Raw genomic sequence first — 13674 nt, forward strand, 5'->3', positions numbered from 1 at the left:
TCGTAGCTGTGCACCACCGGTCTTCTTGCTGACTCCAAATCGGGATATTCCCACTTTCGTTTTTTGAACCTATTAAAACCTTTCACATTAACAATGCAAAAATAGCAATCATCTGTATGGTTCTTCTGCTCTCGCCATACCATAGGCACTCCGAAGTTTAAGCTTTTCCTTTTTCGTTTTGTCCACTGCCGTAAGCACTCCACACAGCATTTACAAACTTTATGGGGTGCCCACGCCTTGTCTTGATCTCCAAGTTTAATTCCGAAATATGCCAGATACGCTTCCTTCACAAAAGGAGTGATATTCTTCCTGTTCTTCTGAAGAACGTATTCACCACAAATGTAGCAGAACTCATCTGGATGGTTCACACAAAGACGGCGTGAAGAACTCATGTTTTCCTAAAACAAAATTGCACAAATACTACATATTATGCAGAACTTTCTTGTATTTGCATGTCAATCACATCCAACAAACATCATTAATTGTTTTGTGTGAAATGAATACTCACCTCTTATTTGCTACGTCACGATGAAAAGGTTCTATCTCCTTGACGCTGCACTGCACATGTGTGTGACTTTCGACCATCGCCATTTTTCTTGTTTACACTGAACGCTACCTATCGGCTGTTGCGGGGATTACCTCGGCCAACAAATGAATGTCGAGTACCGCCGAATTCAAATCTGCACAACCCTCAATATCTTCAACACACGCACCGCACTACAGGACTGAACACATGCTGACAGTGAGATGTTTGCATGATGTAATCCTCAACCACACAGATGCACTACCTGAGCACAATTGTTTAATAAAGATAGTACAATATCACTAATTAAAAAACAGGTAGCAAATACATTACACCATATATGGACCCTGCAGTCGATATTATCCACATGAAACTCTCATTTCCACAAATAACCTATATCTCAAAAACCAGAGCCAATTTGGAAAAAGTACAAATATACTCGGAATGAGTATCATAACAATATCCCATTTTCGTTCAAACTCCCCTGGCAACGAAAAAAAAATTTTATTTTGTAGAGCTGTGTTATCATTTACCCTAGTTCTTGTACTTCAAACGAAGGGTCCAATACACATTGCATAACTGAAATCCTACCCATCTGCTCCCTACCACCTAATTTCCTTCTTACTTTTACCAGTATTCATCCTGCATCCTTTCTCATACCGCCTCCTCTCCAATCACATCTGCATCCAAATCCTTCACTTAGGAAATGTTGCTTGAAACTCACAGGGCCATCATCCTCTCCGGTATGGAGACGTCTAATATTATCACATAATCATGATTTAGGTCATTGTTTTTATTAATTTTACGGTATTTTATGGCTTTAAGCAAACTCTGAAGAGCGGCAGTGTGGCAACTGACAGCACCCCTCCCCCCACCCCCGCCATATGTGCTAATTTAGCTACGAAATAAATAAAATCGGAACTCCAAATATGTTGTTGTTGCCGGCCGCTGTGGCCGTGCGGTTCTAGGCGCTTCAGTCCGGAACCGCGCTGCTGCTACGGTCGCAGGTTCGAATCCTGCCTCGGGCATGGATGTGTGTGATGTCCTTAGGTTAGTTAGGTTTAAGTAGTTCTAAGTCTAGGGGACTGATGACCTCAGATGTTAAGTCCCATAGTGCTCAGAGCCATTTTAATTTGTTGTTGTTGTTGTGGTCTTCAGTCCTGAGACTGGTTTGATAGAGCTCTCCATGATACCCTATCCTGTGGAAGCTTCTTCATCTCCCAGTACATACTGCAACCCACATCCTTCTGAATCTGCGTAGTGTATTCATCTCTTGGTCTCCCTCAAAGATTTTTATCCTCCAAGCTGCCCTCCAATGCTAAATTTGTGATCCCTTGATGCCTCAGAACATGTCCTTCCAACCAGTCCCTTCTTCTTGTCAAGTTGTGCCACAAACTCCTCTTCTCCCCAATTCCATTCAGTACCTCCTCATTAGTAGTCTTCAGCATTCTTCTGTAGCACCACATTTCGAAAGCTTCCTTCTCTTCTTGCCCAAACTATTTATTCTCCATGTTTCACTTCCATACATGGCTACACTCCATACAAATACTATAAGAAACGACTACCTGACACTTAAATCTATACTCGATGTTAACAAATTTCTCTCCTTCAGAAACGCTTTCCTTGCCATTGCCAGTCTACATTTTATATCTCCTCTAATTCGACCGTCATCAGTTATTTTGCTCCCCAAATAGCAATCATCCTTTACTACTTTAAGTGTCTCATTTCCTAATTTAATTCCCTCAGCATCACCTAAGTTAACTCGACTACATTCCATTATCCTCGTTTTGCTTTTGTTGATGTTCATCTTATATCCTCCTTTCAAAACATTGTCCATTTCGTTCAACTGCTCTTTCAAGTCGTTTGCTGGCTCTGACAGAATTACAATGTCATCGGCAAACCTCAAAGTTTTTATTTCTTGTCCATGGATTTTAATACCTACTCCGAACTTTTCTTTTGTTTCCTTTATTGCTTGCTCAATATACAGATTGAATAACATCGGGGTAGGCTACAACCCTGCCTCACTCCCTTCCCAACCACTGCTTCCCTTACATACCCCTCCATTCTTATAACTACCATCTGGTTTCTCTACAAATTGTAAATAGCCTTTCACTCCCTGTTTTTACCCCTGCCACCTTCAGAATTTGAAAGAGTGTATTCCAGTCAATATTGTCAAAAGCTTTCTCTAAGTCTACAAATGCTAGAAACGTAGGTTTGCCTTTCCTTAATCTATCTTCTAAGATAAGTCGTAGGGTCAGTATTGCCTTACGTGTTCCAAAATTTCTACGGAATCCAAACAGATCTTCCCCGAGGTCGGCTTCTACCAGTTTTTCCATTCGTCTGTAAAGAATTCATGTTAGTATTTTGCAGCTGTGACGTATTAAACTGATAGTTCGGTAATTTTCACATCTGTCAACAACTGATTTCTTTGGGATTGGAATTATAATATTCTTCGTGATGTCTGAGGGTATTTCGCCTGTCTCATACATCTTCCTCACCAGATGGTAGAGTTTTGTCAGGACTGGCTCTCCCAAGGCTGTCAGTAGTTCTAATGGAATGTTGTCTACTCCCGGGGCCTTGTTTCGACTTAGTTCTTTCAGTGCTCTGTCAAACTCTTCACGCAGTATCGTATCTTCCATTTCATCTTCATCTATATTCTATTCCATTTCCATAATATTTTCCCCAAGTACATCGCCCTTGTATAGACCCTCTATGTACTCCTTCCACCTTTCTGCTCTCCCTTCTTTGCTTAGAACCGGGTTTCCATCCGAGCTCTTGATATTCATGCAAGTGGTTCTCTTTTCTCCAAACGTCTCTTTAATTTTTCTGTAGGCAGTATCTATCTTACCCCTAGTGAGATAAGTCTCTTCATCCTTACATTTGTCTTCTAGCCATCCCTGCTTAGCCATTTTGCACTTCCTGTCGATCTCATTTTTGAGACGTTTGTATTCCTTTTTGCCTGCTTCATTTACTGCATTTTTATATTTTCTCCTTTCATCAATTAAATTCAATATTTCTTCTGTTACCCAAGGATTTCTACTAGTCCTCGACTCTTTACCTACTTGATCCTCTGCTGCCTTCACTACTTCATCCCTCAGAGCTACCCATTCTTCTTCTACTGTATTTCTTTCCCCCACTCCTGTCACGCTAGAAACGTAGGTTTGCCTTTCCTTAATCTATCTTCTAAGATAAGTCGTAGGGTCAGTATTGCCTTACGTGTTCCAAAATTTCTACGGAATCCAAACTGATCTTCCCCGAGCTCGGCTTCCCTTATACTCTTCCTGAAACTCTGTACAATCTCTGGTTTAGTCAGTTTATCCAGGTCCCATCTTCTTAAATTCGCACCTTTTTGCAGTTTCTTCAGTTTTAATCTACAGTTCATAACCAATAGATTGTGGTCAGAGTCCACATCTGCCCCTGGAAATGTCTTAAAATTTGAAACCTGGTTCCTAAATCTCTGTATTACGAATATATAATCTACCTGATACCTTCTAGTATCTCAAGGATTCTTCCACGTATACAACCTTCTTTTATGATTCTTGAACCGAGTGTTAGCTATGACTAACTTATGCTCTGTACAAAATTGTACCAGACGGCTTCCTCTTTCATTTTTTACCCCCAATCCATATTCACCTACTATGTTTCCTTCTCTCCCTTTTCTCACTCTCGAATTCCAATCACCCATGACTGTTAAATTTAGGTTTCCCTTCACTACTTGAATAATTTCTTTTATCTCATCATACATTTCATCAATTTCTTCATCATCTGCAGAGCTAGTTGGCATATAAACTTGTACTACTGTAGTAGGCGTGGGCTTCGTGTCTATCTTGGCCACATTAATGCGTTCACTATGTTGTTTGTAGTAGCTTACCCGCACCACCGTTTTTTTATTATGAAACTTACTCCTGCATTACCCCTATTTGATTTTGTATTTATAACCCTGTATTCGCCTGACTAGAAGTATTGTACCTCCTGCCACCGAACTTCACTAATATTCACTATATCTAACTTTAACCTATTCATTTCCTTTTTTAAATTTTCTAACCTACCTGCACGATTAAGGGATCTGACATTCCACGCTCCGATCCGTAGAAAGCCAGTTTTCTTTCTCCTGATAACGACGTCCTCTTGAGTAGCCCCCGCCCGGAGATCCGAATGGGGGTCTATTTTACCCCCGGAATATTTTACCTAAGAGGACGCCATCATCATTTAACCATACAGTAAAGCTGCATGCCCTCGGGAAAAATTACGGTTGTAGTTTCCCATTGCTTTCAGCTGTTCGCAGTACCAGCACAGCAGGGCCGTTTTGGTTAGTGTTACAAGGCCAGATCAGTCAATCATCCAGACTGTTGCCCCTGCAACGACTGAAAAGGCTGTTACCCCTCTTCAGGAAACACACGTTTGTCTGGCCTCTCAACAAATACCCCTCCGTTGTGGTTGCACCTACGGTACGGCCATCTGTATCGCTGAGGCACGCAAGCCTCCCCACCAACGGCAAGGTCCATGGTTCATGGGGGGGGGGGGGGGACTCCAAATATACCCAGAATTAATCATATGCTCCCAAATTCAGGAACGCCTCACTTGTGCTTTCGCTTAGCCTCTGACACATGACTCTATTACCAGTTCGTTCTAGACATACGCCTTTCTAATACTGTTCATTGTACAGACTTACGTATACCCTACAGGTTCCGACATCTAACTGATTCTTCTTTATTCTCCGGTTCTGGTTCTCTGTTGTGCACAGAACAACACTGCCATTCAGCAATTCACCTATACCTTCTCAGTATCCTCTGCCAAGGAAAATTCGTCCAATTTCTTCACCATGTCTTATAACGCCTACACATTCTATCACCACGTCCCAGCTGGCCGGTGTGGCCGAGCGGTTCTAGGTGCTTCAGTCCTGAACCGTGCTGCTGCTACGGTAGCAGGTTCGAATCCTGCACCGGGCATGGATGTGTGTGATGTGCTTAGGTTAGTTAGGTTTAAGCGGTTCTAAGTCTAGGAGACTGTTGAACTCAGATGTTGTCCCATAGTGCTTTGAGCTCCTTCCCATTTGAAAACCCTGTGTTTAGGAATCACTGTGCAAGCTATCCTCCCTCCCCCCCCCCCCTTCCCTTCAGCCCCTAAAACGTAGTGGAGTGGGAGTTGTATTATAACTTCGTGACAGATTTAATATGTGTAATGAACTGAGCTGTAGCCTGGGAATTTGCATTTTGCAAGCAAAGGCTTGAACGACTGAGCCGCGCGGTGTGGGTTCGCGGTTAGAGGCGCCATGTCACTGACTGCGCGACCGCTCCCGCCGAAGATTCGAGTCCTTCCTCTGGCATGGGTGTCTGTGTTGTTCTTAGCGTAAGTTACCTTAAGTAGTGTACGAGTCTAGGGACCGATGGCCTATGCAGTTTGGTCCCTTAAGAAGTCACAAATATTTGAAAATTTTTGAACGACTGAGCTATCGAGATTGTTGTTGTGGTCTTCAGTTCTGATACTCGTTTGATGCAGCTCTCCATGCTACTCTATCCTGTGCAAGCTTCTTCATCTCCCAGTACCTACGGCAACCTACATCCTTCTGAATCTGCTTAGTGTATTCATCTCTTGGTCTCTCTCTACGATTTTTACCCTCCACGCTGCCCTCCAATACTAAATTGGTGATCCCTTGATGCCTCAGAACATGTCCTACCAACCGATCCCTTCTTCTAGTCAAGTTGTGCCACAAACTCCTGTTCTCCCCAATTCTATTCAATACCTCCTCATTAGTTATGTGATCTACTCATCTAATCTTCAGCATTCTTCTGTAGCACCGCATTTCGAAAGCTTCTATTCCTTTCTTTTCCAAATTATTTATAGTCCATGTTTCACTTCCGTACATGGCTACACTCCATACAAATAATTTCAGAAACGACTTCCTGACACTTAAATCTATACTCGATGTTAACAAATTTCTCTTCTTCAGAAACGTTTCCTTGCCATTGCCAGTCTACATTTTATATCCTCTCTACTTCGACCATCATCAGTTATTTTGCTCCCCAAATAGCAAAACTCCTTTACTACTTTAAGTTTCTCATTTCCTAATCTAATTCCCTCAGCATCAGCTGATTTAATGCGACTACATTCCATTATCCTCGCTTTGCTATTGTTGACGATCGTCTTATATCCTTTCAACACACTGTCGATTGCAATAAACTGTTCTTCCAAGTCTTTCCCTGTCTCTGACGGAATTACACTCCTGGAAATTGAAATAAGAACACCGTGAATTCATTGTCCCAGGAAGGGGAAACTTTATTGACACATTCCTGGGGTCAGATACATCACATGATCACACTGACAGAACCACAGGCACATAGACACAGGCAACAGAGCATGCACAATGTCGGCACTAGTACAGTGTATATGCACCTTTCGCAGCAATGCAGGCTGCTATTCTCCCATGGAGACGATCGTAGAGATGCTGGATGTAGCCCTGTGGAACGGGAACGGGATACATGCGGACGTGCATTGTCCTGTTGGAACAGCAAGTTCCCTTGCCGATCTAGGAATGGTAGAACGATGGGTTCGATGACGGTTTGGATGTACCGTGCACTATTCAGTGTCCCCTCGACGATCACCAGTGGTGTACGGCCAGTGTAGGAGATCGCTCCCCACACCATGATGCCGGGTGTTGGCCCAGTGTGCCTCGGTCGTATGCAGTCCTGATTGTGGCGCTCACCTGCACGGCGCCAAACACGCATACGACCATCATTGGCACCAAGGCAGAAGCGACTCTCATCGCTGAAGACGACACGTCTCCACTCGTCCCTCCATTCACGCCTGTCGCGACACCACTGGAGGCGGGCTGCACGATGTTGGGGCGTGAGCGGAAGACGGCCAAACGGTGTGCGGGACCGTAGCCCAGCTTCATGGAGACGGTTGCGAATGGTCATCGCCGATACCCCAGCAGCAACAGCGTCCCTAATTTGCTGGGAAGTGGCGGTGCGGTCCCCTACGGCACTGCGTAGGGTCCTACGGTCTTGGCGTGCATCTGTGCGTCGCTGCGGTCCGGTCCCAGGTCGACGGGCACGTGCACCTTCCGCCGACCACTGGCGACAACATCGATGTACTGTGGAGACCTCACGCCCCACGTGTTGAGCAATTCGGCGGTACGTCCACCCGGCCTCCCGCATGCCCACTATACGCCCTCGCTCAAAGTCCGTCAACTGCACATACGGTTCACGTCCACGCTGTCGCGGCATGCTACCAGTGTTAAAGACTGCGATGGAGCTCCGTATGCCACGGCAAACTGGCTGACACCGACGGCGGCGGTGCACTAATGCTGCGCAGCTAGCGCCATTCGACGGCCAACACCGCGGTTCCTGGTGTGTCCGCTGTGCCGTGCGTGTGATCATTGCTTGTACAGCCCTCTCGCAGTGTCCGGAGCAAGTATGGTGGGTCTGACACACCGGTGTCAATGTGTTCTTTTTTCCATTTCCAGGAGTGTACAATGTCATCGGCATACCTCAAGGTTATTATATCTTCCCTTTGGATTTTAATTCCTACTTCAAATTTTTCTTTGGTTTCCATTATTGCTTGATCAATGTACAGATTAAATAAAATCGGGGATAGGTTACAACCCTGTCTCACCACTGTTTCCCTTTCACGTCCCTCGACTCTTATAACTTCCAACTGGTTTACAACTCGCCCTCACAGCACTGCCAATGAACCTGTTGTGTACGTAGTTCCGCGTAGTCAGTGCGTACACAACTTTCCCACTAGAGCGCGCCCCGCTAAGCACAACAGCGCAGGCGCAGCGCTCGTCTGCCTCCGCACTACGAGATGGCGCTGCCATATAGACGGACCAAATTCTGCTTCCGCCAATCCGTGTATTAATATGTAACGCAGCCAATGAGATTGCTGCTAACGTAGAACCTTTTCTCCTCACGGAACACACTCGCGCAGTGATACATGGACGCGCGAGGTATTATAACGAGTGTACAGACCTCCGATTAGTCAGTGTGCATTTGTCTGCACCAGTCTGTACCAGTCTGCATTAGTCTGTACGGGTTCTACATTTGTCTGTACCAGTCTATAGTCAAGTTTCAGTCTGCGCCTAATAAGATTACCATATTCCTGTACATAGCCATGAATATACATGTATATACACTTTTGTCAAGTATCAGAGATATATGTGAGAATAATATTAACGTACCAATACCAAAGAAACTTCAGACTGTCAATTTTAAATAGCATCCAGAACCTAGTTAAGTAATTTTTATGCTTGTTGTTATTTTAATAAATGTGTGTGAAAATTAATCAAGTTCTGTTTAAAGTTGGTCTCCGTCAATCTGCTACTCTAAGCATGCAAGTGGCCTTTCTATCGTCTGACCTAACGGCAGAAGATAAGCACGCCACGATAAGACCACGAGACATATTGCTGACACTCGCCTACTTCGTTAGAGCGACAAGTCAAATAATCTGATGGTGTGTGTACTGAAGGTCTTACAATACGCACACCACAGAACCATTGTTTCAGAACACTTTCGGTCTCACGTAGATTCCATGCAACGACGCCTCCTCACTTTTGTCAAGGTGAAAAGAGATACTATGCGCTGCTGCGTATGTGTTTCTAGCTCTTTTGACCATGAGTGTGTAAGTTGACTCAAGTGTCAGAGAAGTAACACAAAGCCTCTGGTGTCCTCACAGGGAGAAGACGTGTACGCAACTGTGGAGCAGGGCATGCTCAGAGGCGCCGTAGTCACCAGCGAGCTTGGCCAGCAGTACGCCAGCTTCAGGGGAGTGCCGTACGCGGAGCCGCCGCTAGGGGAACTGCGTTTCCAGGTGAGCGAGAGCGCAGCACTGTCGGTGCTCGGCAAAGCACACGGTAGTCAAACGCTTGGGAGAACTAATTATAATTACACGATAAGATACATTGCAAAAAAGTACAGAGGGTGAGTCTAATTGTACACTTCTGGCCATTAAAATTGCTACACTAAGGAGAAATTCTGATGATAAAACGAGTATGCATTGGACAAATATATTATACTAGAACTGACATGTGATTACATTTTCACAGAATTTGGTTGCATTGATCCTGAGAAATCAGTACCCAGAACAACCACCTCTGGCCGTAACAACGGCCTTGATACGCCTGGGCATTGAGTCAAACAGACCTTGGATGGCGTGTACAGCTACAGCTGCCCATGCAGCTTCAACACGATACCACAATTCATCAAGAGTAGTGACTGGCGTATTGTGACGAGCCAGTTGCTCGGCCACCACTGACCAGACGTTTTCAATTGGTGAGAGATCTGGAGAATGTGCTGGCCAGGGCAGCAGTCGAACATTTTCTGTATCCAGAGAGGCCCATACAGAACCTGCAAGATACGGTCGTGCATTATCCTGCTGAAATGTAGGGTTTCGCAGGGATCGAATGAAGTGTAGAGCCACGGGTCGTAACACATCTGAAATGTAACGTCCACTGTACAATGTGACGTCAATGCGAACAAGAGGGGACCGAGACGTGTAACCAAAGGCACCCCGTACCATCACGCCGGGTGATACTCCAGTATGGCGATGACGAATACACGCTTCCAATGTGCGTTCACCGCTATGTCACCAAACACGGATGCGAACATCATGATGCTGTAAACAGAACCTGGATTCACCCGAAAAACTGGCGTTTTGCCATTCGTGCACCCAGGTTCGTCGTTGAGTACACCTTCGCAGGCGGTCCAGTCTGTGATGCAGCGTCAAGGGTAGCAGCAGCCATGGTCTCCGAGTTGATAGTCCATGTTGCTGCAAACGTCGTCGAACTGTTCGTGCAATGGTTGTTGTCTTGCAAACGTCCCCATCTGCTGAGTCAGAGATCGAGACGTGGCTGCACGATCCGTTACAGCCATGCGGATAAGATACCTGTCATCTCGACTGCTAATGATACGAGGCCGTTGGGATCCAGCACGGCGTTCCGTATTACCCTCCTGAACCCACCGATTCCATATTCTGCTAACAGTCATTGGATCTCGACCAACGCGAACAGCAATGTCGCGATACGATAAACCGCAATCGCGATAGGCTACAATCCGACCTTTATCAAAGTCAGAAACGTGTTGATACGCATTTCCCCTCCTTACACGAGACATCACAACAACGTTTCACCAGGCAAGGCCGGTCAACTGCTGTTTATGTATGAGAAATCAGTTGGAAACTTTCCTCATGTCAGCACGTTGTAGGTGTCGCCACTGGCGCTAACCTCGTGTGTATGCTCTGAAAAGCTAATCATTTGCGTATCACAGTATCTTCTTCCTGTTGGTTAAATTTCGCGTCTGTAGCACGTCATATTCGTGGTGTAGCAATTTTAATGGCTTGTAGTGTAGGAAGTGATTTTATAAAGTTATCTGAAACAGTATGGGGAGGGCAGGTGTGCCGACATAAAGACGACTGAATTGGCTTAAACGTGGAGGAGGGGGGCTCCCAGTTCTGAGTGAACTGGAGTGTTATCAGTTACGGCATTTCCCTTACAAACCACGAAACCCTCACGAAATTTTTTTATAGTCTCATAATACTAGATGGAAACGAAAATTAAAAACCAGCAATAGAAAAAAAGGAGTATGGAGAAAATGCTGTTGAGAAGAAACAAAAATAACAAAAAATGTCACATTAACCACCAAAATTCCAGGGGGTGGATACTTTATGTCAACCTTTCGAAAATATTGTACTCAAGTAATTTTACATTTTAAAACTCTAAAAAATATATTTATTGTTTTTAATGAAGTCTTCTACCAGATTTCACAAATGTTTTAAATACTTCGGATAAACTTAATCGAAAATTTATGTCGTAGTAGTAGCTTTGACTTTTCACAATAAATGTCATATTCCATAAATTCAAGTAGAGGACCCTACTTACACATCAACATCTCTTTAAAAACTATGTTGTAAGTAAAAGTAAACAACAATCAGCGAAATACGTATATTAAATTTTTCCTAGTGGGCATAAAATGCACACCCTTTTGTAGTATACTTTCTTGAACGTGCGTTGGTATTTCCAAGAGTGTGCTAAAAGACATTTTCAGCTGACAACTGAAAGACAGAATTCGTATCCCTATAACCGCACAGGGTGTTGTTACACACCATACGTTTCAGAAGGTCTTAATTCCTAGAGAGAAAATCCTTTCGTTATTGAAATGTCACTCTTTTTTCCTCTCTTCTAGAGCAGAAAATGCTATTTTCTCTTTGGGATTGATGCATACTGGTTGCAGAAATTGCAAGCAACAATGGGCTCTCCTTCGTATACATACAAACGGTAAACTACTGTCGAAATTACCTCTGAGAGAATTTTGGACGGGTGACGAGTCGTATACTGATCCCATGTTTATGTTGTGCTGAGAATCCGTGCGTCACAGAGATGGACCGGTACCTTTCTGCAGCTCGATAAGGTCTGTACGGGAAAGAGGCATAGAATACAGTACACTGTTTTGGCACTTGTGTGTTAAGTTCGCCGGCCGGAGTGGCCGAGCGGTTCTAGGCGCTACAGTGTGGAACCGCGCGACCGCTACGGTCGCAGGTTCGAGTCCTGCTTCGGACATGGATGTGTTAGTTAGGTTTAAGTAGTTCTAAGTTCTAGGGGACTGATGACCTCAGAAGTTAAGTCCTATAGTGCTCAGAGCCATTTGAACCATCTGTGTTAAGTTCACATCCATACTGACTAATAACAATAATAGCAGACTAAACGTAGATTTAAGTGCTATAATGATTATCATAAAGATCTACTGCTAGAAAATAAAAGTAAATACGTAGCCACAATGTTAATAAACTCTACTAACACTGGCTTAGCTGTTTGGAAAGTAATAAATAGCTTTAAGGATTGTAAGGATAAATTAACTAGTGGTCTAACTATAAACCATAAAGGGTGTGTCATGAAATGCAAATATCTGATCGCAAATATTTTTAATGGGTACTTTTCGTCTGTCGGAAAATCCGCCAATACATTAAAATATACAAAATCAGGAGGCTATGATGGATTGTCTATCAATACACTGAAAAGATGCATAGACAACATACATGATGCCATGGCCAAAGCAGTAAATGATGTAATTGCATCAGGTTGTTTCCCAGATAATCTAAAGATAATACAAGTAACCTCAATTCACAAGGAAAGTGATAAACATAAAAGTGAAAACTACCGCCCCATTTGGGTCTTACCCGAATTTTCTAAGGTAGTTGAAGTTATTTATACTAGACTAATGACATTTCTGGGTGAACACAATTTAGTACTTCAAAACCACAATGGCTTTATTAGAAACAAGTCAACTTTAGTAGCCGCAGCACAATTAATAGAAGAAATAATAAAATCCATAGAGAAAAAGGAGTATGTTACTGGAGCATTCCTTGATCTAGAAAAAAGCTTTTGATTGTGTCAACATCACCATATTACTTGAAAAGCTGTGGAACTTGGGTATTAAAGGAGTTGTCTATGGGTTAGTAAAATCGTATATGATCAATAGAAAACAATTTGTATTGCATAAGACAAACATTGGGTTTTTTAAATCCAAAATTACTGATATCGAATACGGGGTGCCTCAAAAAAATATTGTATTCAGACGATACCTCATTTGCGTGCAAACACAAAGCCTATGACAGTCTGAAGGTGCTGCGCAGTAGTGTAACCAATGAAATAGTCAATGAAATCCATCAAAATGTAAGCGCTTCAAAGACTGCAATAACGGAGTGTAACACAAGGAAACAAATTCTTGGGAATCACAATTGAGAACAACCTCAAGTGGGACATGCATATAGATTCCCGAGCCTCTAAGCTGTCAAAGAATGTATTTGCCATAAACACGATTAGCAAATATTGTAAACATATGTGTGTACTAAAAGCTGCTTATCAAGCACTATTCTCATCAAATGTCAACCATGCTGTAGAAATATCTGGTGCAACAACCCAAGCAACCTAAGCGCGTTATTAACACTACGAAAAAAGTTATCTGAATTATTTGTGCTGCTAAACCTTGGGCATCATGTTGGAACCTGTTCCCAAAATTAGGTGTGCTTATCATTGTAGGTGTATACATATTGAAAGTTATATTACTCGTGAAAACAATAGATTCAAATTTCAACTGTGACCTGCACCAGCATGATACAAGACAAAAATACAGGTACCATGTAAATAGCTACAGAACAGC

The 13674-nt window shown here is 43.4% G+C and overlaps 1 protein-coding gene across 1 annotated transcript in view; it reads left to right on the top strand.

The window, feature by feature from the left end:
• The window catches only part of LOC124622175 (acetylcholinesterase-like), a 115816-nt gene that overhangs the window by 24564 nt on the left and 77578 nt on the right, over positions 1 to 13674 (top strand). The window contains exon 3 of the mRNA XM_047147818.1: positions 9197 to 9331. Within this exon, the coding sequence (XP_047003774.1) occupies positions 9197 to 9331 (135 nt within the window). The remainder of the gene's footprint in view (positions 1 to 9196; positions 9332 to 13674) is intronic.

Source organism: Schistocerca americana, chromosome 7 (genome assembly GCF_021461395.2).
Source record: "Schistocerca americana isolate TAMUIC-IGC-003095 chromosome 7, iqSchAmer2.1, whole genome shotgun sequence".
In the NCBI taxonomy this organism is placed as follows: domain Eukaryota; kingdom Metazoa; phylum Arthropoda; class Insecta; order Orthoptera; family Acrididae; genus Schistocerca; species Schistocerca americana.